The sequence below is a fragment of the Halichoerus grypus genome, chromosome 3 (genome assembly GCF_964656455.1).
Source record: "Halichoerus grypus chromosome 3, mHalGry1.hap1.1, whole genome shotgun sequence".
In the NCBI taxonomy this organism is placed as follows: domain Eukaryota; kingdom Metazoa; phylum Chordata; class Mammalia; order Carnivora; family Phocidae; genus Halichoerus; species Halichoerus grypus.
The window spans coordinates 183638390-183665642 of NC_135714.1; the positions used below are offsets into that span (position 1 = coordinate 183638390).

General features: G+C 39.0%; 1 protein-coding gene across 3 annotated transcripts in view; it reads right to left on the reverse strand.

Annotated features, from left to right (window-relative positions):
- DLC1 (DLC1 Rho GTPase activating protein) overlaps positions 1-27253 on the reverse strand; it is a 390592-nt gene that overhangs the window by 234228 nt on the left and 129111 nt on the right. The window contains exon 4 of one of the 3 annotated variants that reach the window (XM_078069671.1): positions 18216-18365. The exons of 1 other annotated variant lie outside the window; for it this stretch is intronic. In XM_078069671.1, coding sequence (XP_077925797.1) covers positions 18306-18365 — 60 coding nt within the window. In that variant the 3' untranslated portion in view covers positions 18216-18305. Of the gene's footprint in view, positions 1-18215; positions 18366-26598; positions 27098-27253 lie in introns of those variants that run through there. One more of the 3 variants, XM_036077164.2, reaches the window with a different exon arrangement.

A 27253-nucleotide genomic window follows, 5' to 3' on the forward strand; every position in this document is an offset into this window, starting at 1 on the left:
ATCGTAGTGCCTATTCTTGTTTCCTTATTGTTGTAAACTTCACGTTTCAATGTTCTTCCAAACTCAGTAACAATCTGGGCTAAGTCATCAATTCTAAATTAACATCCATCAAAGATTCACAAAGAAGTAAAATGTATGCCTTTGCTTCTGAAGAGCTTAAAATCTGACAGTGACATACTTCTTGGAAAGAGCTCTATGGCTATATCCAATTGTAGGTGAACTATTCTTGTTCTTTGAGGTGGTTTTACCAGCACCTGAGTCTGTCTGAAGGTTTAGGGCTTCCCAAGCCGTGGCACTGACAAAGGCATATTCTCATGAAGCTATAGGGATACTCAGGATCCATAGTGCTCCTTTGAGACTCACTCTAGGGCCAACACTGTGTTTGGTAGGATCCGAGTAAAAATAATGAATATAAGATCACATTTCAGCAAAAATACTGTTTTTCATGTTGAACCAATTTCTCTAGCTTGTAATTGTAACACTCTCCAAAAGAAATTAGTAATAAACAGCAGAGAAGAAAAGAAAGGGAAGGAAAAGAAAACCCTCAAGAAACTGGACAGCTTCCCGCATGTGATCATAAATAGCAGGACCACTGGGAACTGTCCAGTCTCTATGGCCTTCTGTAAAACAGACCAGCCTGCAGACAGGGATGAAGTAGGTGAACCCGTAATGAAGCTGTGAGTGTCACTCGCACCTCAGGGGTGGGCATGTGCCGTGCGTGCCTCTAGCTTAAAGCAGGCTCTTGAACTCTAGCGTGCACGGGGATCCCCTGAAGGGCTTGTTGAGACATAGGTCTCAGGGGCCTCAGAAGTTTTGATTTCTAATAGTTCCTAGGTGATGCTGATGCTGTTAAGACCACATTTTGAGAGTCGCTCGCTTGGAGAATTCCCAGATAGTTCCTGACTGAAGCACCATGAGGGTGTCATGGTAGCTGGAATGTTGTAAAGAATCCTTGCGGAAGGGCTTGAAGCAGGGCAGTCAAGATGGTGAGTGTAGTAAGTGAAAAAGGCAGGCTCATCTTCCTGGTATGCAGCTGCCGAGATGCAAGTCACTTTTCAAACATTGTGCGGCTTTTAGGTTGGTGCCCCAGGGAGGAACAGGCCCCATCAAGGCCAGCCAAGAGCAGACTGATTGCATCTGTACTCGAAGTGTAAAGGCCCAAAAGTCATCCATCAAATTCTCTAATCACATGCGAACATGAGATCAGCCAAGTTGTCAGCCGAACAATCTTTCAATAAGTAAAATAATAAAATACCTAAACTTTAAGCCTTTCTATAAGACAGGTAGTATTTATTTTAGCAATAAGGACACACTTTAAATTTAAATATATAAGATCAAGAGGATACATCTGGCAAGTGTCTATTAAAGGAGTTAATTTGCTTTCACTCTGTGAATTCCAAACTAAAAATCATTTCCAATCATAAAGAATCTAAATACGATTGATGAACTATGACAAAACAAGAGTAAAGCCCTCCTTTTCTTCTATAAGGACATATTAAATATGAAGTAATACATGACAGGTTATAGGCACTACCCTATTTACAATTTAATTTACTACAATTTACTATCATACAATAAATTTACTATTTAATGCAGATACTAAGAAACTTTCACTTCATATTTTCAGGAAAAAATGTTTAAAAATACATAGCACTGGGTGTTATACACAGACAATGAATCATGGAACACTTACATCAAAAACTAACGATGTAATGTATGGTGATTAACATAACATAATAATAAAAAAATACTTAGCAAATATGGAGGACACTCTGGAAGATTCTATGTGATTAAAATGGCAAGAAAAGTGAACGGTTTGGTCAGGCAAGAGGTATGTAATGATCGACTTTATGTGTTCACTTGTCCAATCTATGGTACCTAGCTGTTTGGTCAAACACAAGTCTAGATATTGCTGTGGGGAAGATATATATATATATATATATTTTTAGATGTGATTAACATTCAAATCACTAGACTCTGAGTAAAGCAGATTATACTTCATAAGGTGAGTGGACCTCCTGCAATCAGCTTCCCAAAGAAGAAGGGCTTCTATCTCAACACTGCAATGTAGAAATCTTGTCTAACTTTCCATCCTGCTGCCTTGTGGAGTTTGGACTTAAAACTGTAACATCAACCTTTCCTGAGCTTCCAGCCTGCCCAGCCTACTATAGGATTTCAGACTCGCCAGTCCCCGTAAGCACACGAGCCAAGTCTTTAATATAAGTCTTTCTCTGTTTCTACCTGTGTCTGTCTTTCTGTCTTGTGTCTATCTCTGTGACTCTGTCTCTCTGTTGTTCTTTTTCTCTGAAGAACACTGACAAATATAGTACATATCAAAGTCAAGACTAAATCAGAGTAGAGGTGTTGAACTCTATTTTTAATAAAGTTCAATAGAGTTTAATAGAGTTCAGTAGTGACTATGGTGAATGCAACAATCATTTTTACTTTGACTACTTGAGAGTGATTTAATTTCCCTCTTAATCTCCATTGTCTCCACCCTTTACCCACCAGAAAGCAGAGATGCTTATTTGCTATTTATTACTGATATTTCTCTGAGGCACATTTACCTGTGCTTTCTATAATTTCTTTTGCTTGGAAGATGCAAGGAGAGGTGGATTTATGATTCCTCAGTGATTTGAGTGGTTTGAGAGATTGGATCGTCCACTATGGTGCTTCCTCCAGTAATTTCATGTTGTTAGCAGCCCTACGTGTAACTACACCAAGTGATTATTCTCACCAGAAAGTGATGGCTCATTGCCTGAGACAGGAACATCATGTACAAGGCTGCCGTTTACACAACTCCTGGGATTATGCAATGTGGTGTCGCCAATCAATTATGTTCACTGAATGGAAAAAAAGCATTAAAACTGCATGTCTTGGGGCGCCTGGGTGATTCAGTCAGTTAAGCGTCTGCCTTCGGCTCAGAACACGATCCCAGGGTCTGGGATGGAGCTGGCTATCTGCTCAGTGGGGAGCCTGCTTCTCCCTCTCCCTCTACTGCTTGTGCTCTCTCACTTGCTCACTCGCTTTCTATCAAATGAATCAATAAAATCTTTTTTAAAAAACTGCATGTTTAGAGCTTAAATGTTCTTAAATAGAAGTTATAAGATGGAGAAGGATTTATTGTCCAATCTGTGCAAGGCACTATGCCAGGTAACTTAGATATATAATCTTATTTGATTTTTTTTTAAAGATTTTATTTATTTATTTGACAGAGAGAGAGACACACAGCGAGAGAGGGAACACAAGCAGGGGGAGTGGGAGAGGGAGAAGCAGGCTTCCCGCCAAGCAGGGAGCCCCACGCGGGGCTCGATCCCAGGACCCTGGGACCATGACCTGAGCTGAAGGCAGATGCTTAACGACTGAGCCACCCAGGTGCCCCTCTTATTTGATTTTTAAACATGTCTGTAAGGTAGATGAAGAAGGAGGAGGAGGAGGTGGTGGGGAGGAGGAATAGAAGGATTCCCATTTTCTGGGTAAGAAAAACAAGGTCTAAGATTAATAAATGACCTGTTAAAGTCAAGCTGTTAGTAAATTAAAAGGCATGAATTTAAGTCCTATTTGATTCCAAAGCCTATATTCTTTTCTTACACTGGATTGCCTTTAGGTGAAAGACTCTGGCAGTGGAGAACATAGTTTTAATGCCATTGGTTCAATATATAGATATACCATCCTGATTTTTCTTAGAGAGGTATCTTTTCTAGACATTGGTCTGAAAATGAATCTGTAGCAGGTAAACCTAAAGTCAATATTTCATAACATTTGGACATACTATGGACCCAAAATTTAAATACTTAGTTGTATAAGTGTCCAAAATTGTAGCACAAATGGGTTAAGCCATCAAGATGTTTGGTTAGTACTATTTCCTTTGGGAAAGTGATGAGGGTTTCTCTGAATCTTGGGATTTCTTTTGCTTTGATATTTTCTGAACTCACGTTATTGTCCTATAAAACACTCATTCATCTACTCATTTACTCAGTCAATATTTATTGAACACTTATTTTTACCAAAAGTCTATATTTCATGTTTAGTAGAGTACAAAGATAAATTAGCTATAGGTTCTCCCCTTACAGTACTTTCAATCCAAAAAGAAGTTCTAGTAAATAAGTAGAAGACAGAGTACAGAGTGACAAGTGGTTTTTGATGTCTGCCACCAAGCAGTGCCAGAAAAACAGTTCTTGCAAAAAGATGGTGGATGAAATAACGCACACAGTAGCCATTATTCCTCTATAGCTATCACAGTGACCATGATCATAATAATACAAGTCAGGCTGACGTGGCAGGAAAGCAAGTGTGGATAAAATCATTTGGGTAGATTTCTTTCTCTTGGGGCTCAGAGATAAGGGAAAGAAAGTAATAACCCACAGAAGTAGGTTTCACTTTGTAATTAGACATAGTTTGCATATGGTGAGGAAGGAAAAAAATCTAATTGTGCATACATCTGACCTACTAAGTTTAGTCAATTTCTAATTATGTAATTATTTTTGCCAAACTGGATAATAGGTGGATAATGAGAAATGATAAAGCTACTTTAGTAGACAGAGAAGGCAGATAGATATAATTCCAGAACAGTGAAGCAAACAGGAATTTAGAGCCCTCTCTCTCTCTTTTTATTTGGCATGCGAGGAGAGTAATTCTCAGAGGGGAAACACATTTGTCCATATGTGATAGAACTGGTGGAAGAACCTGGGATGAAACTTGAGAGGAGAGAAACCTCGGGGACAGAACTTGTAACCCTGTTTATCCCTTCTCAACAATATCCAACTGTCATACACTGTGCCTCACGTGTCAAGAGTTGCTGTCCTAACAACCAAATTGAGCATTGAAAAGACAATTGATGTCAGTTCACCTAGAGTGAAAAGACAAAGTAATCATTGCAGAGAAAGCAAAGGAAATAGATCTCCTTGAAGCAGCAGTTAAAGGCTACCCTGGGAGGGAAGGAAAAGGAGGGAAGTAGCTAGAGACAGTTCAGAGGTCAGGGGTGGGGAGGATGAGGGAATCTCTTGGGAGAGATAATCTATGTTTGTGGTTAAATCGAGGGCTAGCTGAAGTAAGTTTTTCATTCACACTTTCAAACTCAGAAATGAGTTAGGGTGAAAAGATGACCTTAGAAAAGGACTTATAAAGCTTTGGTGGTGTTAAAGTGTTATTCGTATAAATACTAGAAAAAATTTCATATCTGTTATTTGGGAGTTTTGGCTGCGCATTTGCTGTATCATGCTACATAAGCTAGATACCTGTAACTACATTAGGAAATGACTTCACAAGAATCTTGGACATTGAAAAAGCTCTTTCAAAAACACTTCCAGAGTTCTGTACTTTGGGATTATATAGTACTATCCTTGGAGAATATTATGTTACTCTCTAAAACTTGGCTAAATTTTGAGTGTACATATTTTCTTATGTGAAGAGATTCACAACAGCATTCAGAAGAGTCTCTTTAAATTCAGATAGAATTTTGAACCATATTTCAAGTCTACTGGCTTTGAGGGGAGAAAAATTTTTCACAATCATAGTCTAAGATTTCAATCAGCAGCAGGAATGAAATGTAGACTTGTTTGAATTTATAAACAAGTTGTGGTCTAAATGTTCACTTTCAAGTCTGCTGTATGGAACTCTGAAATCATTTTTTTCAGAGACAAAAGGACTGACGTGGTGGCTGGATTACCAGGTCTGCTCACAAAATCCCTCTAAGACATCATGTACGTAAAGTTTAACTGTTTTTCTAGTTCTTTGTAACATGAGCGGCAGGTACAAGAACTTGATGGCAAAGTGCAGAGTTCCTCTCATGTAGTGGAATCATTGACTTGCCCATTGTCCAGGGTGGGGATGTGTCCAGAAAGGAGGTAATGGAGTGGCTGGGTGGTCTTGCCAGTGTAAACCCCAGTTCACACTATCCTTTTTATTTTGCAGCCCCTGTGATTCGTTCTCTTGATTCCCTTTTCCCAGGTGCAGCAGATATTTCTAACAAGGTTTTTTTCTTCTGGAATCCAGAACAAGAGGAAACATACCTAAAACCAGAATATACTGCTTTTGGTATTCTATGACTATTTTAGAAAATAAAAGGAGAAAAAAATCAGGTGACCATTAAATCAATTTTTTTTTAGTGCATCCCTTTCTCTCACTTTATGAAAAAACCCCAAATCACACTTCAATAATAATGGTGATGAAGAAAGCTTTTATCTACATTTCAGAAGAAAATCAGATACAGCTCCAAGCATGTCATCAATAGAGTTTAAGGGTGTATGAGTGTTTTGAGAATGAGAGCAACAGGGCTGGGCATAGTTGGAGTAGCCATGTTGGAGGTGGCAGCATGAGAAAGATGCAGGTCTGAGTATTTAATCTCTTCTGTAATATACAGCCCATTTGGGACCATGCTTAGTGTGCAGATTTAACCCTCAGTTAAATCAGTTTGAGGGTTAGAGGTTAGTCCCAGGTACCAGTAAGTAGACAGGGGAAGGAGGAAAGAAACGAAGTGTCAGGAGTATGTCTGTGGCCATGTCCAGGGGGTTTTGGTCTTAAGCAAATCAGGAAAGATGAATAAATAACAGTCCCTGTCCTGTGGGCACAGAAGATGAGAAACTCATTTCTGTATATGAAGTATGTATGGATAAGGTGCTTTCTATGAGTACAGAGTAGGGGCTTCTAATCCTCAAGAGAGAGGGAATTAAAAAACAAATGCTTCCTGGAGATGATCTCACTTGCAGAAATATGGTGTATATGGGGAGGAAGAAGAAAAAAAAAAGTATGTAGTAAGGCAAGGAGGTAGGAGAGAGCCTGATCTCCATGTGAGGGTTTGTGTGTGTTTGATGGTTGTGCACAAGCATCTCCATGTTGCTGGAGCTTAAGGTACATGATGTGGCATGGAGCGCAAAGCCAAGCTAGAGGGAAGGGACCCATCAGGGTTGTGAGCCATACTAAGGAAGTTGGATATTATTCTCTAGAGCATAGAGAGCTAGTAAGTTCAAGTAGAAGTGACAGGGAGAGATTTGCATTTTGGATGGATGAACAGAGAGGTATGTTGGAAGTAGATTTAAAGATGACAGACTGCAAAGGTTACCAGTTAAGAGGTTGTTGCAAGAATCCATAAGAAAGATGATGAAGACTATGAAGACTTTTTTGTTAGAGTATAGATAGTAGGAATGGAGGGTATGGTTTCAAATTCAAAAAATATTTAGGTACTTCTGATTAAATATGACTGAATAAACACATTCATTTAACTTAGATTTCCTCCCCCATATATATTATAATAGTTAAAAAAAAAGCAGAGAGAAAGAAAAAGAACATACAAGGCGAAAAATGGAAAGGAAGGTGACAAAAAAACACAGAGAAGATGCAAGCCATATTAGTAACATTCTTACCTTGGAAAGATGGACTGTTTGTAGCTATGTTATAGGCTGCAGAAAGCTGTGGTCTCAGCCTTCTTGGGGTAAAATCAGTAAGAGGGAAATATATTCATTGAGCTAAAAAAACCCAGCCCTGATAGTGCTCAGGAATTGGGGATACCAGTTACTCTGGAAGATCAGGACAGCTATATGGGGATGAAAAGAGGAGGAATGGTTTTATATGTAACAGTTAGATTCGCAGATCCCAAAGCCTATGCTGTATAGCCAGTTAAATGTCCATCGGCCATTTCAGCAGGAGACAGGAAGTTTGCTCTCTGGAGAAACTAACTTGACAGGTTCTGGACCCAAGGATACTGGGCAGAGCTGAGGGCAGGATGAAGCATAGCACTGAAAATAGAGAGTAAGTGAAAGTCAGCATTTGCTTCTGCTCAGATTCTTGAATTCTGATAGCCAGGCATTACCTAGGAAGTGCTAGAGAATTTCTTTCTGGAGAAGCTCGTCAGCCAAAGAGAGAAGACTGATAGATGGTAAGATTTGAAAAATTTCCCCAAAAGACTTGGGTCTCAACCAGATTACTAGCCACCAGCCAACAAATCCTAGATTACCCTTCTCCCATCCCCATTCCAATGCACAGCATCCAATCACTTCTTTTTTTTTTTTTTTTTTTTAAATTTTTTTATTGTTATGTTAATCCCCCTACATTACATCATTAGTTTTAGATATAGTGTTCCATGATTCATTGTTTGTGCATAACACCCAGTGCTCCATGCAGAACGCAATCACTTCTTTTTAAAGATTTTATTTATTCACGAGAGAAAGAGAGAGAGAGAGAGAGCATGCGAGAGACTGTACAAGCAGGAGTGGGGCAGAGAGAGAGGGAGAAGCAGGCTCCCTGACCAGCAGGGAGTCCCAGGCAGGGCTCAGTCCCAGGACCCTGGGATCAGGACCCAAGCCGAAGGCAGATGCTTAACTGACTGAGCCACCCATGCATCCCAGCATCCAATCAATCACTTTTAATGACTTATTTTTATGTAAGTAGCCAAACTCACCAGACATATAGGGAAGGTTGCTAACATGAAAGGCAAAACAAAAAGAATACATACAAAACATGAAATTTGGAGGGAACAGAGATAATGCGAGGAGGAAAAGAAAATGCAAAGGAAACCATAATTAGAATCAATATAAAACTAAGTGATAAAAAAATACCATAATAAGACCAGGATTCCATAGAGAAGGACTATGCAGAGAACATGAATGGCCTCAGGTATCTTTTTAAAGAGAAATTAAAAAATGCAATAGAGGTTTTGGTAAATAAATTAGTATAAAATTTCTCATAAAGAAGATTAAAAAGAATAAAGACCTAGAAAATAGAAGACAAAGGTTATAAAAATAAAGGATAAGTCTAAGAGGTCTAATATATAAATCATAAGAAATTTGAAAAGAGAACACAAAAAAACAAGAGGAAGAAATTATTTTTAAAAATGCATGAATATTTTCAGAAATGAAAAAATGAGTTTTCAGATTTTTTAAAGGGACAAAAAAATAGAGAAAAAAGGGAACAGATTAACCCTGAGGCATATAATTGTAAATTCTCACTAATTAGAGATAAGTAGAAGACTCTAAATTTTGGATAAAGTAGATGAAAATAGATCACATATAGGATTGGGACTGAGAAAGACATTGGTCTTCCCAAGAGCAAAACAGCAAGCTAGAAAGCAATCAAGTAATGCTCAGAAATTTTTAGGGAAAATGATTTCTAGCCTAGAATTCGATACCTAACTGAACTATCAACCTACTGTTTAGGCAGATTAAAAGCATTTTCAGACATGGAAATTAATTTCAAAAATTACATTCCTTGAACTGTTTCTTAGTCATTAGAGAATCTGTTCCATCATAACAAGTAAGTAAACCAAAATAGGGAAATATGAACAAATTCTAGGAAATCGGGGATCCAACCCAGGATGAGCCAAAGAAAATATCCTGGATGATGGTGTCAGGTTGACAGCCAGGAAGAGGGATAGATAACACATAGTCCACAGAGAAGCAGAAGAATGGAAAGCCCAATGAGAAATATCCTCAAGAAAAAATTAAAGACAAAACAAACCTAATAGATACAAGATCAATAATATTAACATACTGAAAAAAGTTTTATAGTTCTGGTAGAGAGTTTGGAAATGAATAAGTGAAATGAATGTAGAAAATAAGCCCTGTTTCACTCAAAGGAAGCAACTAAAAGGAAAAAAAAAAGAGTTGTTTCAAATAAGAGAATATAATAATATAATATAGTGTGTGTGTATGTGTGTGTGGGGTAGGAGGGCGAAATCCTTATCTTCTATAGCTAAATAACTAAAAGGGAAAAATCAAGAAATATCAGCATGTTATTAAGCATGTTCTTTAGAAATATACAAGTAGGGGCACCTGGGTAGCTCAGTTGGTTGAGCGTCCAACTCAGTTTCGGCTCAGGTTGTGGTCTCAGGGTTTGGGAGCAGAAATCAGGAGAGGGGAGAGACAGAGTACAAGTTTGCTCATTTTTGTTAGACACGGATACAAATAAGGAGTAAGTATTACAAAGAAAAACAGGCAAAAGGATCTGGATTTGATGTGGACTGGGTAGGTGAGGTGAGGGAGGAAAGGAAACCTGACCAACTCCTAGTTTTCTAGGTGAATTCAGATCAGGCAATATGAAGCTGACTATGGGAAAGGAGCAGGTATCTGATGGTGAGAGATATGGAGAGGAAAAAGAAGATATGTTGCATTTCAGACATCCTGAATGTGAAGGCGACTGTGGCCTCTGGGTGACTGGATCTAACTGTCTCAGGACTCCCTCATACTCCTTTGCTTGTCTTTGGTTTTGCTGACTTTAATTTTTGACACCAGCTTCTCCACTCAGTGGGCGACACGACTGTAAGCATATTGGGAATTATATCTTTTAGCCTGTGACCAGAAAGTAAAATAAGCAGTCTTGTTTGAGGGTCCGAAAAGATGGGGCGCTGTTATGAAGATCCAAGCTAGATCACGTGCTCCCCTCTGTGGCCAAAGGCCAGATCTGTTACTAGGAGAAGGTGTCTGGAGAACCAAAGCGCTATACACCACACCTATATTTTCTCTTAAAATTTGTATTGCCTTCCTCCAAGGCCCACCCCCAAATGTACTCTAATGGTAGATGTTATAACTACTTCAACTGGTATCCATTTAGCCTTCCTCCATAATACTCCTTGCTTTATTACTTGTATGTCCTTTATCATTTATGGCACGTAGTTGAATTTTTTTATGTGTGTATATTTCCTCTCCAAGATTTTAAGCTCCTTATGTGAAAGTGTGAAATGTAATTATAAAGAAAAGCACCAGAAGGATTATATATAAATGAGAATTGTTCACGTCAGGATGGTAAGCTTAGAAGACCGCAAACTTAAATGATTCCATTAATCCCACCTTACCAAGAAGGCCCTCTTTGTAATTGTTTTCAAACTTAGTACTTGTTCTTTTGAAATATTTGTCCTTTTCAAGATAATTATATTTTGAAATAGTCAAATCTAGTAATAAGTTTCAAAGTCGATTTTTGATACAAATGTTTGATTTAGATTTAGATTTTTGAAATGGACAAATTCAGGGACAGTTTTCATGAATAAAATAGGTAACTATAGTGTGGTGATGTTTTCTCCCAGGATTTGTGACCTGGCTTTAAACGTCTTTCTAAAGGAGTCCTAAGTATTTTTAAACGATGAGGTTATGTATTTACTAAACATAAATGTAGTATTTATTATATACCAGTCACAGTTGTAAGTGCTTCATGTATATTAATTCATTTATTCCCACAATATAGTAATGAGGAAGGTATTATTATTACCCCTATTTTATAGATGAAGAGCCTGAATCACAAAGAATTTAAGAAATTAATGTCACAAACTAGGAAAAAGAGTTGGGGTTCGGTCCCAAATCCATGTACTTCACCACCTGATGATACGCTACACTCTCAGTGTAATGTTAATGTTTCCAATATAATCACTAAGAAAAGGGTTGCGTGCTTATGACTTTGAGCCAAATCCATCCTCCCCAGTTTTTGTATAGTCTGTAAGCTATATTTTTTGATGTTTGAAAAACAATGAAAAAATATATTATGGCACATGAAAATTATATGAAATTGAAATCTTAGTGTTCACAAATAAAATGTTATTAGAACACATCCAAGTATATTGGTTTATGTATCGTCCATGCTACTTTTGCAGTGGCCCACAAAGCCTGAAATATTTACTATCTGACCCTTTTTACAAAAAGTTTGCTATTAGAAGAATAGTAATTTTCTGAATGTTTAGGTTCTGACACATTTCCCAAAAGAAATTCCAAGTAAAGCCAGTTGAAGCAGTTATCCTTTTTCAAATTATTTTCAATTATATTAATTTCTATGCATATAATAACATATAGCCAATCATTCAACAAATGTTTAACTCACATATGCCAGACATTGCCTGTGGAAACTTTAAAAAACAGGAAAGTATAAAGAGTTAAAAACCTTTGGTAACATTTTTTACAGTCAGTTCTCATGCTCCCCAAAACATCTATGGAGTGCTTTGCACACCATTAAGAAATCAATAAATCTTTATTAGTGATTAATTTTGTTGTATTTTCCACATAGAATGTGTTTCCTGTTATGCACTGAATGGCTCCATATGCTTATAAAGAGATAAAAGGAAATCATGTAGAGACAGCTTTATGATGAAAAAAAAAAAGTTAAATACTAAATGCAACTAGAAAGAGTTAATGGAGCACTGTGATTGAAGGCAGGTCATGGAGCCAGGTTGTCTGCCTTCAAATCCTGTTACACTATTTACTTCCTACCCCAGCTACACACAGAAGCACTCAGCTGGATAGATCACTCACTCTCCCTGGCTTTGGTTTCCTCATCTGTAGACTAATGGGTTTGAGATGAAAGGATTTCTAAGGTCTCAAGAATGTTATGAACACATAAGGTTACAAAAAGGAACAGGTATGATGGGTTTCACTTTTTAACATTTTTATTAAGAGACATTATTTGGTTTGGTGTAAAGTACCAAGCAGATAAGAACAAGGTCAAATAAATATTTACCACTGGCTAAACATTAACCCTTGCTTTGTAATATTAGATGAATTATTTTATCCTTCGTTTAGAAATAGAATGTTCACTCATGTGTGTATAAACATATCAGTCCTTTTAGTTTTCAAAATAAGGTGATAAGTATATAATAGCATATATATATATACATTTATATATACTATAGATAAGTTTGATATCTGAACAAATTGGTCAGAACTATAGTTAAAGTTGAGTAATTTTTTCATTAAATCAAAATATCTGGAAAATTCCATTTTATTCTTCAATTCAAAACGTGACTGATTTAGAAATATGTAGAGATGGGTAATAGCGCATTTTGGATATTTTTCATCTAGAGTTTTACTTTAGGATACTGTACAATGTTCATTTCCCAGATGATATCACTCTGCCTTCTTGGTTGTCTGTAACATAGACCACTTTGTCCTGAAGGGTGGCTAGAGGTGGCTTTGCTCTTTAGGCTACAACCCAGACAGGCTGTAGAAGCTAAGCCACAGTGAGGCTTGTCCTGCTCAGTTCTTTGGAAGAGGAACTCCCAGGGAGAGGACATGGAGAGGAGGGGGCATTCTGGCCAGGGGTTTCAGACCATCTAAAGAATTTTTCTTCCTCAACAATATACGTGGCATTTCTTCTGAGTCAGACGGCGAAAATATGTTTGAACTTATATATAATACCTATAAAACGTTTCACAACCTTTTATTGCTTGTTTACTTAAAACAACAAAGGATTATTTTTTGAAAGCCCCCTCCAACTCTCTAATGTTCTGTACTGCACAGTGACACAGTTCTCGATTTACTCAAAGATGGTTGAGAGTGAAATAGGCTAATGGATTCGTTCATGGAGACATGCTTCTCTACATTTCAGCCTCTTGGGATTCTGCCCTCCAGCCATATTGAATTTCTTTTTGTTTCTGTAATTGGCTATGCTCTTTCACTTCAGACCTTCAAACATGATGTTTACTCTGCCTAAGAACTCATTCCCTACCTCTTTGCTTGACTAATTCCTACTGATTAAAATTCCTTCATTTGACATAGTTACTGGTACCTTATATATGTCAACCTCTTTCCAGGCTTTGCTTAAATAAACTTTTTCTAGGAAACCTTTCCTGGCCCTTCTAACCAGTTAGAAGCTCTTCCTGCATGCTCCCACAGCAACCTGTACTTCTACCATAGCCCTTAACATACTTTACTGTCTGTCACTGCCAATTTCATTGTCTTATGGACTTGACTGTGAGCTTTAGTGAAGACAGAGAGTTATTCCCATTTTTGTCTATTCCTAGGGCCCTACATAGTATCTGGCATCAAGCAGCTGTTAAAAGATTTATGTTGAGCGAATACCAAAATAATTACCAGAGATTTTAGTATAGCCATGCACATAAACAGAGCTCCTTGGGCACATGATGTGATGAGCACTGGGTGTTATGCTCAACTAATGAATCATTGAACATTATATTGAAAACTAATGATGTACTATACCTTGGCTAATTGACTTTAAATAAAAAAAGGAAGTAAAAAAAATTAAATGAACTTGTTCGATTTGAAATTCACTTACATACCAAGTTCATTAGCCCATTTCAGTTCTTTGTCACTAATACTTAGCTCACTGATAAAGCTCAGATATGTAGACAATGAGAAGTTTAAAATCAATGATTATTCTCATTTCAAAAGAAATAAGACATCACTAGAAGGGCTGTATTTTTAAAAAAGATTTATTTATTTATATTAGAGAGAGAGAGAGAGCACGAGTGGGAGGGGCAGAGGGTGAGGGAGAGAGAATCTCAAGCCAAACTCAATGCTGAGCGTGGAGCCCAACTGGGGGCTCTATCTCATGACCCCAAGATCACGACCCCAGGATCACGACCTGGAGCAAAACTAAGAGTTGGAGACTTAACTGACTTTGCCACCCAGGTGCCCCTGGAAGGGTTGTATTTATAATCATCATATAGTTGTAAGATCTGTTAAAAGCATAGTATTTTCTAGTGCTTGATAATTACCACAAAGAACTACTAATTCAAAAGTTCTAAAAACTGCAATCACATTTTAAAAATAGATTTTGATATCTTAACTGAAACTTAAAAAAATCTATCCCATAATAAATGTCATTTATTTTCTATCTGTATTAGTCGGCTTGGGTGGCCATAACAAAATGCCATAGGCCAGGTGGCTTAAATGACAGAAATTTATTTCTCACTGTTCTGGAGGCTCTAAGTCCAAGATCAGGGTCTAGCAGACTTGATTTCTGGAGAGGACTCTCTTCCTGGTTTGCAGCTGGCCATGTTCTTGCTGCATCCTCACATAGCCTTCCTCTGAGTATACACGCCAGGAGAGAGCAGGCTCTCTGGTGTTTCTTATATGATCAGGGCCCACCCTTATGACTTCATTTCATTTTAATTGCTTCCTTACTCTAAATATAGTCACACTGGACATTAGAATGCAATATACGAATTTTGGGTGATCCAATTCATTCTGCAGCTTTATCATTCTAGAATAACATTTTAAGTAACTCAACTTGAAATCCTGGAAAGTATTCTTCTTGCATGTATAACACAAAGTAGTGTTGATGAAATCTTGCCATTTGCAACGACATGGATGGAACTGGAGGGTGTTATGCTGAGCGAAACAAGTCAATCAGAGAAAGACATGTATCATATAACCTCATGATATGAGGAATTCTTAATCTCAGGAAACAAACTGAGGGTTGCTGGAGTGCTGGGGGGTGGGAGGGATGGGGTGGCTGGGTGATAGACATTGGGGAGGGTATGTGCTCTGGTGAGCGCTGTGAATTGTGCAAGACTGTTGAATCACAGATCTGTACCTCTGAAACAAATAATGCAATATATGTTAAGAAAAAAAAAAAGAAGAAGATAGCAGGAGGGGAAGAATGAAAGGGGGGAAATCGGAGGGAGAGACAAACCATGAGAGACGATGGACTCTGAAAAACAAACTGGGGGTTCTAGAGGGGAGAGGGGTGGGAGGATGGGTTGGCCTGGTGATGGGTATTAAAGAGGGCACGTTCTGCATGGAGCACTGGGTGTTATACGCAAACAATGAATCATGGAACACTACATCAAAAACTGATGATGTAATGTATGGTGATTAACATAACATAATAATAATAAAAAAAAAGAGAAAAAAAACCAACAAAAAGTCACCCCACCTTGCACTGATATGATGATGTAAGGAAGAGTATTCTTCTGGAGTTTGGAATAACAGTCACTAACTTGGCACTATCTTTACAGGAATTGATATTATCTGGCCAGATTTCATACAAAGCATTTCCTCTTGAACTTTTAATGTAATCTTATTTAGACTTTTAAACTTGGTCATGAACTCAGAAATGGTCTGGTCCAGCTCCCTTATTTAAAGATGAGGAAATTTAGTCTCAAGCAGCCTGTGTAACCCAAATCTTTCAGCAAGGTATTCAAAACTTTTCACAATTTGTCTCAATTTACATTTTATCTCAATTGTCTTTCTGCACGGTGTATTTTCATCATACTAGATTACTTGGTGATTACCTTTCAAGGTCCTGATTGAAACCTCTCCAGATGCTTCTGCCTGCACTCCCCAAACAAAACTGATTATCCATTTCTGTCTCTTCAGAATTTTTTCAAATGCTTGCATATCATTTCTCAAATGTATCATCATACTTTGCGTTAATTTATATTCTTTATTACATTATGAGCTTCTTGAAGCCAGAAAAACAAACAAAACAAAACAAAACAAAAAGAAACTGGTTTTATATGCACCAGTCTTACCCTACAGTACCAGTCCTAATCTTAGTACAGGACCTTAATAAATGATTTCCAAACTTCATTTCTGAAGGTCACATGGCTAATAAGTGGTACATTAATAATGGGAATTCTGACTTTCTTACCAGTGTTCTTTTTTTCACTCCTATGCCCTATTTCACTTTTAAGATGCTAGTTTTAGAGTTCTAGAAGGTCTTCTGGTTCAAAGCACTTCATAAGCTTAAGTCAGAGAAGCCTCAGGAAAGTTCTTCCCTGAGTCAGAGGTTACATCCTAACTCACTGACGCCTACGTGTTTCAAATATGCCGTTCCAGAGAAAACGGATATATTTCTTATTGGGCAAATTTACCCCAACTCTTCGGCACCAAAAGTCAAGTTTGACGTTTGCTGTTACAACTCTAGCTTGCAGGGAAACTATGCAAGGCTCGAGCATGGTCATGTGGTAAAATGCCTTATAGAAAAATCACTGATGCCCCAAAGAGATTAAAGGTCAATGAAATTAAGCCTGGGGCAATTGTTCTTTGAACTCTGGCACATTCTTACTGGTTTTCTGCCATTTTATTGTGTTTGGCCTTTCCTTTATGGTTTAGCAAGGATTGTGAAATTCTGAATAAAGATACAAGAAGACATGTTGATTCTCTTTTTGTGAGTCAACTCATAATTTTTCAGAATTTCCTTTCTCTAGAATTACAAAAGTTGAGATTTTTTGTGACAGATAATGAGCTCTTATGAAAATTGGGATGAATGAAGAAGACCTATTTTTTTCAATGCCCTGTGAGTACCCTGGATTAGTAACATACTAGAAATTTTGCAATTCTCTGAAGACGTAAAAATGCTTGGAAGAAATTAGAAGAAGTCCACTGGATAATACAAAAAAATACAAATTCCACTTAGAATACACATTTTACTAAAGTACCTGCATATATATTCTTATACATTAGGTATTATCTTGAAAGAGATAAGAATTTTCTATAAATCCCCAGGTAAATCTTTAAAGGCTAATCTTAGTATAGCATGTTGCTTTTATAACAAACATTCTATCCACCTCAAGTTTTTTGGAACTGACAGCTATAAGTCAGAAGATGTCTTATAGAAACTGGTGATGTCAGAACAGGTCTCTTTCCCATATATGCAAATCCACAAATAAAATCTACCCGTATATAGAAGTACATGTACATAGATGTTTTTACTTATAAATAATAAAATAACTTCAAGAACTTCATTAAAGCTCTGATCAGACTTCCATCTCAAAATACCAGTTTTGTTTCCTCCAGATTACTGAGACTGCAAAATATAAAGTGCTATCTTGGTAGAAGGATGAGGGATGACCTTTCGTTTGCATTTAGTCCAAAAGCCCTTGATTCCTCCAGTAAGTACTTTTTTCTTATTTGTTTGTTTAGCAGCATCGACTAGCATTAATTTGCCTCCTATGTTTTCTCCTAATCTACAGTAGATGAAAGAGATGTCATAAGATTCTTTTTTTTCCTTTTATTAAAGAATAGACATTAAAATATTTTTCTATTTTATCCATTATAGTACAACATAAAACTTCCTGCTAAGGAAGGAGCCAAATAAAAATGCTAAAAGATTTCCCTTTTATCTGAATCCCAGCACCCAAGATGGCCATTTCTTTTTTCTTTTTCCTCTTCTTTTTTCCCCCCTCTTTTTGTATATGCTCACTGCCAAAGTTATTCAATTTAAGACTATGTTCCACTGCAAGTTTGTGGACGATATTCGGTTGCAACATTATTTGAAAGGTAATGTTTATTTTATCATGCAAAAGCAAAACAGTTACAAATGATCTTTTTAAACAGTATTTATTCTCTGGCTTTTCTGCGATCTCACAAAACCTGCCCCATAAGCTGATCCGGAATTCCTGGTAATTGAAATGGCTTATTTTGTATCCTCAACCCATCAATTTAGCTTTATTGGGTAAAGTTACGCTCAGGTAATGCTATACAAATCTGGGCAAATGAGTTTTACTTCAAAGGCCTGGGACTCAGATTAATAGAGAAAAGGGCCCCGTTCTGCTGGTGATGTGCACCTGCAGTTCTGCTTGAGGTCGGTGGGAATCTCGACATCTGAAGGGGTGAAGTGTACTTTCAGCCGGTTCAGCAAAACTCAACTCATTCGAAATGAAGCATCAGAGAGGAGATCTCAGCAAATCCAGTGATATTGAAATCTGTCTGGAACAGATCAATCCCAAAGCTGGTTTTGTGACATCCAAGAGTGTCTTCAATTATGCAAAGAATTTTGCAAAATTCTTTAAGGAAGTCTCAAAATATACTTAACTATTTATTACCAAAAAATGATATAAAATAAAATAAAAATACCAACCATACCATGATTTCAGAAGACGGACAGTGTCATAAAGTTAAGCAATGAGACACTATTATACATTTTAACAAGTTGGAAGTTTAAGTTCTAAAGCATTATAGTATGCACCAGAACATACCTGAAGTTTAATGCTATATACGTCGTTAAGGAATAAACAGAATGTCCCAGAAATTGCAGATGCGTTTATACTTGATGGAGATCCACATGGAAATTGAATGGGGCAAATTGCTAAATGAAAGACTTGATATGAAGAGCTACTGCATCAACAATTAAAAATTAAAAGTGGGTATGCCAGATTCTCCATTAGGGAATTTAGAAAGCATTCTTCCCAGTTTCCCCATTTCTCCCCAAACTGGGGAGAATGCTTTCTTTGCCTATCCCCACATGAGACAGACAACCTGGGTTCAAAAGAGGTAGAGGGGCACCTAGGTGGCTCAGTGGGTTAAGCGTCTACCTTCAGCTCAGGTCATATTGAGGCCCATGAACCCCATGTCAGGCTCCCTTGATCAGCAGGGAGCTTGCTTCTCCCTCTCCCTCTGCCACTCCCCCTGCTTAAGCTCTGTCTCTCTCTCTCTCAAATAAATAAATAAATAAATAAATTTTTTAAGAGGTCAGTTGCCTAGAGCAATTTATTTCATGTTTTTGAGTCCTAGTTTCCTCTTCTGTGAGATGCAGGTAATACTACCCACCTTGTTGGATTATTCTGAGAATTCAAGGCACATAAAACACTCAGCTCAGAGCCCTGCCCAGAGTGAATATTCAACTCATGTTAGTTTACCTGACAGTGGTGGGCGACCCTGTCTATACTTCAGAATCACCTGGAAAAATTTAGAACATACTGGTGCCAGGGCCCTACTATAAACCAATTAAAATCCGAACCTGGGGTTAGGGACCATATACTGGTCTTATAAAAACTCCCCAGGAGATGCTAATTGCAGCCAGAGTTGCAAACCACTAACCTATCCAATTAGTCTACCGGTGGTTCTTAACCTTGGCTGCCCATTGAAATCACCTGGGAACTTAAAAATACTGATGCCTGGGTTTCTGCTTCTGATTTCATTGGTAAAAAGCTCAGCCTGGGAACTGGGAGTGCTAAAAGTTCTCCAGTTAATTATTATTATTATTTTTTTGAATCTCACTTTTTGAGATCTGACTGACATACAAAAAGCTGTCCGTATTTAAGATCTACAACTTGATGAGTTTAGAGATAAGTATACACCATAAAACCGCCACCACAGTCAAGGCCATAAACATATCCATCACCCGCAAAAGTTTTTTTCCACCCCTTTTATTTATTTAATCTATTTTTCCCCAGGTAATTCTAATGTGTTCCAGGTTGAGGACCATATAGAATCAGGAGAACGACACTTATTCTGTGCATTCTGGCTGTACAATGTGATTGCTTTTCTCTTACAGTCTATTTTTTTCTGATTATGCAAGTAATCCACACCTTAAAAATTATTGCATACCGAAAACAATGAAAAAAAATAATTTAAAAAATCCACAATCTCACTGCCCAGATACAGATATCGTCTAAGTGTGGTTTGTTTCCTTCTTTGTATGCTGCTTTACACCATGGGGCTCATGCTGTATACAATCTTATATTCCCTTTCTTTCTTTACAACACAAGTATTTTCCATGGAATTTAATACACATAGCAGGTATCATTTTAAAGAAGTGGCATATATCTAAAAAGTCTCCTTGACCTATTATCATTTTGCATATTTCAAAGAAAGTTCCAGACAGAGTCTCTAGGAACTTTTTTGGCAAACTTCCCTACCAAAATTAAATGTCCCTCCTGGTGGGGTAGGAAGGAATAGACACAGGCTTCTTGCTCAAGGCAGAACTCCAAGGACTGACAACACTAGTGTTGCCCAAATTCTCCTAATCAATCACATTTATCAGTAATCTTCCATAAGGAAGTCATGGCATTAGACATCAGGCATTGGGCCAGGTAACGATTTGATTGCTAAGTTGACCTAAGATGACCTAAGATAGATTTCCAATAGAAATCTATTTCTATTGGAAATAGATTTCCAAAAAATCCTATAGGAAGAAGAAAGAGGAACAGAGAATGCCCTAAAATCAGAGAAATAAATCTAAGGTCAGAGCCATAAAGCCACTGGACACAATAAATGCCAACCACTAGCATTTTGAAAAATCAGCAGAACTTTCCATTTTCCTGCCCCAAAGGAGGAAAGTACTAAGAAGTGGCTTAAGTTGAATCTGCTTATAGGGCAGATATGAATTAGCACGTACTTAGTCTATGGGGTTAGACTGCAGACAAAATCTGCAAGGAAGGTGAACTTGATGATCCTAGAGGACATGAAGGCTAAGCAATGAAGCCTAGCTGACTTGCTGGCAGGCAACCAATAACACTGGAGAAAGAGCCTGTGTTTTGCGGCATTGTGAAGTCTGCCTTGGGAAAATTTCCTAGACATCCTCCAAAGTGGAGGCAACCAAGTAGGAAATTAGAACACTTTGTCTTGGTGCAGTTAAATTTCTGGGTACTCTGTAAAATGGGGAGCTGAGTGCCTGATAATGTAATAATCTCAAGGATAAGCCTGAAATTAGAGGTGAATTCTGGTGTAGGTTAACCCTTCCTGGATGCATTAGCTCACATTCCTTCCACTTCTGAACATGGGCATCTATTTCTCATAATCCATGATTAATTATCCACACTCTAGTATTGTTGCCTAATTTTTTAATGTATGTTTGTCTTGTTACCAAAACAAAACTATAAACAAAGGGAGGCGCGGAAGAAGGAAATGGAGCTTACATTATGTTTAGAATAAAACTCACACTTAGCATAGTCTGCCAGGCCCTGTGTGATCTAGCTGCTCACCGAACATCAGCCACATCGGCCCCTTCCTGTTTCTTAAGCATTCCACACTCTTTCCTGTCTCCGGGCCTTTCCCCTGGGTATTTCCTGTCTAGAATTCTCCTCTCCTGGCTCTCTTCCTCCACATGGCTGGCTTCTTCTCATAATTTACATGTTCCAGATTCCTAGAGAGGCCTTTCTAGACTATCCTAGCAAAAGATTTACTCCCTCATATCTCTGTTTTCTCAGTTATACTCTTCTGTTTATTTCTTTACCACAATGCGTTCATTCATTACTCTGTAACTGTGCATATTTACCACCTCTGTGCATGGTATGGGCATACAATAGTTGGTCTCTGCCATCACGGAGCCTACACTTTAGTGGGGGACATGAACATTCATCATACAATCACATGACTACTTGCAAAATCCTAATTTTGTTAATATCTATATGAGAGCCATGGAACTAACCAGCAAGTATTTCATGTGGGATTTCTTTACAGTTTGCTACCTATTTCTCACTTGAATATTTGCTCCCCGAGGGCAGAGTCTTTGCTTTGTGTCTGGTTCTGCACTGTATCCCCAGAGCGAGCATGCTGTGGAGACTTAACAGAGGCCATTGAATAAATGGATGCTACACATTTACATTTACTCTTTCTTTTAACTTCATGGTAACCATGAGAACTATGTTCAATTATCCTTATTTTATGAATTAACAGCACAGAAACTCAGATAAGACATTGGTCCAAGGTCATAAAGCTGGTGACAGAACTGAAATTTAACCTAGTCATTATTCCAAGTCATTGCTCTTTTCATTACACAAAGGGCATGGAAAAGGCAAAGAATAAATTATTGTAAATTGTTTTACTATAATGTAGAACTAAACTCACTGGTTAAATTATTTTCACATGCTCTCCCCATAAAATCAAAATCAAAAAACAAACAGACAAAAAAAAATCCCCCAGAGTCATGCAAAAGAATCCTACAACTTCATTTCCCAGGAACATGGCAGGACCCATAAAATCTCACCTCGCCAAGCATACTCAAGTATTTCTTAGTATTTGGTGGTTGCAAAACTGGATTTCATTTGGATCTCTTTACATTTGGCACCAAAATGATAACTTGAAGGATCAGGAACAAAGATGTGTGCTGGCGTGGCATTTGCTTTACTTGGCTAAAGGAAACCAGGTACAAAGGTACATGCTCTCTTAACTCTTTCTGTACTCTCAGAAGTTCTCTGAAATTTGAAAGCAATTCCTACAGTGGTCTCTTTGTTACTTATGACTTGAGTGCCAGCAGGGAGGAGGAGGAGGAGGAGGAGGAGGAGGTGTGTGTGTGTGCCTGAGTGTATGTGAGTGTGAACACATGCAAAGGTGTGTATTTTGCAAACATGTATGCTTTCCTCTCTTCTCCCCCACCCACCCCCCCGGGGACTTCTTCCAAATCTCGGATAATACAGTGCTCAGTTCCAGCTTTTGAGAAGAGGCAGGAGAGCAAGGGAAGCCAGAGAACAACTACTAAGGTGGTTTCTGGTCCATAATCTCAGATGACACACTGAACTCAGCACAGAACAGCAGTCTGTCCGCTTTCTACTCAGATTTGCTCTCCCAGCGTCCTCCTCCTCACAGTCAAGCATTATTTTTAAGTTTCCAGGCCTCTGGGTAATGCCATTCCTAGCTCCCCTTTCGCTTGGTGGCCCCCAGTACTGGCCCATAAATCTCTAAGTTCACAAGGACTCCCTTTTTGGATAGGGATAGGTGATTTATAAATCTATCACGTGCTACAACTTCTTTCCAAACCTTTCAAAGATGAATCAAAAGTAAACACCTGTATACACAGAAACATGTATATTTTAAGGAAAATTGTCTCGTATCTCTAATTCAAAACAGTAAGAATGAACTGTTGTCTAAGAAACTCTGTTGTCTTAAGGTACTTGTAAAATTTCCCCCTCCTATTTAATGAACCTCATATTTTGCCAAGGATTAAACTCTTGGTATGTTTGAGATTGCATGGTAAATCTGTGCCCAAAGACTTTCAACACTTCCTTTAACTGGGACAAATGCCTTCCTGTTCTGATACTTAATCGATGTTTAATCCAATCTGTATTCCATTACTATCATCCTTAGCCATCCAATTCCGATTTTAATTTCCATTTCACAACCTCTATCCTATTACTAGCCTTTACCTACGTCAAGAGTATGCCCTGTAGGGATACCTCCGCTGACATAAATTGAGAGATTTACTGAGTGATTACCTCTGTCCTTTGGAATAGAAGCATGCTAGGCTATACAATGTAACCAGTCAAGTGCCCACATGGCTTGCTAATGGCCAAGCTTATGTATGAGGAGCTGATCCATCCCTTTAAGTGGTGTGTTATCCTTCCTTGTAGGTGGAATTACTGCCCCTCAGTTCACCTCAAGATACTATGATATTTCTAGGATCCTCTGGAAGGTCAGATGATTCTGTGCCTTCATCCTGCTGTAGGGGTGTTTGGCCCGCAAACATAAGACACCTTTGAGTGCATTGGAGGGACAGATGCCAGATGCCTAAGGTGCCACCGATTTCTCTTTTGAGAGACTTGGAGTCTGCCTTCCTCAATTAACCGCTTACAACACCTTCATTGTATACCACTGAGCAAGCACTTGCGAGACGGTATTGCTTCTGGGTTTCCAGACATGTGTCATTTCCACCGCATATTTAGTAGCACATAACTGCCTGAAGTGGGGAGACCGGAATGTGAGGCATGTCTCACAGCGGAGTAGGGTTTTTATTTAAAAAAAAAAATCACTCAACTGCTAATGGAAACGTCAACCTCCCAGCCCTATTCTTAAAAATAAATAAATACAAGGAGTTCCCCGTGTGAGAGGCACATTAGGGACGCAAGATATTCATTTCCATGAAGTCACTCACAGCAGGCCTGTCTGGAAAAATGCTTTCATCTTCTGCAAAGGGAGGGGGGAAATGTATAGCAAGAAGGTTTAAAGACCAAGACTTTGAAGTAGAGTGTGAAGTGGGAAAAGCGATCCTTTAGTCAGGTGAATTTAGGCCAAGCCAGATGAATTTCTACACTTCAACTCATTGTGTGCTACACAGAAACCAAAGAATTATGATTGGTAGAAGAGAAGCCAATGGTGTTCAGACTGGGTATCCCACAGTCCTGGTGTTCCCATGGGGGCCCTGGGGTGAAAGAGGGCAGGTGAGGTCGTAGGGTGCCACATTGCTTCGGCCAGGATCGCTCTGATCTGCCTCATGGATGGTTGTCTGCTTTCATTCATTTTGCACACATCATAGAGCATCTACTACGATGTGCCGGGCCCTGTTCCAACTGTGGTGACATGGTAATGACCAAGATAGACATGGCCTTGGCCTCATGGAGCCTGTGGTCTGTGCAAGGTTCTTTGTGGGCTGGTGGGAGGTGTGTGAATAGGGAGTTTCTACTGTTAAAACCCTGAGTGGCGTTCCAACATGCTCATTTTAAGGATGAGTAAAATGACACCCAGAGATAGAGTTCCACCCCTAATGAACTGAAGAGTTGGCGATAGAATCCAGAGGCCTTGACTTATCCTCCAGTGTTATTCCTCCCAAGTTCAAACAGGAAGAGCAAAAATAAAAAAAACTGGAAATTTGCTCAGCTCGAGAGGATGTGAATTTTCGTCCATGAACTTCCCCTGACTCGGCCTTATCTCCATTTCTATCATTTTGAGTGCTCTCTCAAGATGCAAGCAGTGTTGTACATCCTTGGACATGGGGAAGATCATATGCACGGCCTTGTCCCTTCTAGACCAACATCTCCGTTTCCCCTCTGATGAGAGGTCATCTGGCTGCAGCTCATCCCAGGGGAGCCCCCATCAGTCACTCTCCATTCATGTTGCCCTACTGCACGGTCATCTCTGTGAAATTGCTGGGACTTGCTTGCATTCTCCCTGCATTGCATCACTTCCTTCCTTCCTTCCTTTCTTGTATGCACAGGGAACACTTTCTCTCTAACCCCCATTCCTGCCTGCACACTCTCCCAACCACTAACTTTGCCTCTTTCCCCTTTCCTCTCTATTTTCCCCTTGAGGCTATGTTACTGCATTGTATAATGCTGAAAACTAGAATAGAGGTAGGATAAAATTCAGTTTCTCTTTTGATTCTGTGCTTCTGCCTTGTTCTCTCATTCTCTTCTAATTTGGGGTTCAACTTTAGTCCTGGTCACTTGAACTGCCTGCTGTGTGTCCCTTCCCCTTCACTGCATCCGTGATCCTGTCTCCTGGCCAAGTTAGATCTGATCAGGCTTACATAAAGAAAGGCGACCTGCAATGTTTGCGACTCAGGATGTGGAAGGCTCCTTACTCAGCCAGTCCAGACCTTGACCTGCTAGGAAATGTGGCACAGAGAATTGCTGGTCATGATCCCACACTGTCCTCAAAGGTCCTGTGACACACTCAGCATCCTGTTCTGGGAAGCTGCCTGCACACTAGCTCACGCACCTCTCTCCTCACCTCCTCCCTGGGGGCCCGATGGAAGGAAAGCCAAAAGCAGCCTGCACTTACCAAAGAGCTTTTCCTGAATTATTTCTTTGTGCAGCACTGTTTCTTTATTACAGCAACAAAACAAAATGGTGCTTATTTGTTTTTGAAAAGGGTTTTTTTGGTTTGTTTTTATTTTTTATTTATTTATTTTTTATACAGACTAACATACTAAATCTTTCCTTACCCTCTAATCCTACAGTCAGGTTCTCTGTAAGATTTAGTGACATAGTTTATGGAAATCACACTCTGTGGCTTATTCATCTCTTTTGTATTTTTCTGCATCTGAATTGGGCTACTTGAGGCTGAATTCAGCAGGCTTGGCCTATCTGCCAGCACCATTGTGAAGAAGGCAGAAGAGGAGAGAGTCACAAGAGATTCTTGGAGTTAAATTTGCAAATGAGGATGATGTGGTATTCTTAGAACAAGAGCCTCAGGAAAGTTTTCCATTTAGAGAGCAACTCCGCAGAAATAAGCACGCGTTCTCTTCTAGCCCCAGTTACGATTAATCATTGTGTGTGGTTTGAGTAAGTGTTGATGGCGTTCGGGCTGTTTTCTGTGTGTAAAGCTAGTGAGTCTAGTCAAGGACCAGATATTTGACCCCGGCTTCAAGTGACCACTGTGTTCCGAACAGCTGAACTGATTCCAGGAGGACAGAACTCAAGAGTGGGAAAGATTAGAGCTGTTTTGTTGGAAGAAACGATACGGAATTTTCAAATGGATAAGGTTTTGAGCCCCACTTCTGAGCTGAGAGATTAATGTCCCACATTGATACAGTGCCTTTAAACATCGCGTCTTCTATCTCCTCAGGCAGGATATTTTCCATTACGCCAAACCCAAAGTCACGTGGTGTCTCTCTTTCTTTCCCCTCTTTCTTTCCACAGAGCCTCAGCACCTTCTCCTTCACAGTAAAGGCATTTCTAGCTGATTGAAGTGTTGCCTTTGCACTTCATGTGATGGCACAATAAAGTTACTTACTATTCACTGCAGGCAGATCACGAAGGACCTGAGGTTGAGACAGTGGGTTGTTACCCACCTGAAAATGCAAGACAGGTTTTCCCAATGTGGAAAAAATTCTTACAAAATGCCAGTGTTCTATCAGAGGACACGTTCCATTCAAGCTGTTCCTATTTGTGTACTGGGCAGGCAGTGCTGGGAGGTGAACCTCGGTGGTCTGGAATGGACACATAGGCTCTGAGCTTCTAGGCTAAACAGCCCTCACAGATGGTAAAGGGAGTGCTGGATTTTTCCTGAGCAAAAGAGAAGTGGTACTGATGTTAGCAGTGCTCTTCTTACTCAACCGTTCTCTGACGATGTTTAGACAATGGAGGCATGCAGGGCAAGGCCGTGTACGACTGCCTTATCCATGTTCCCAAATGTCTACAGAACAGGTATTGTGTCTTCAA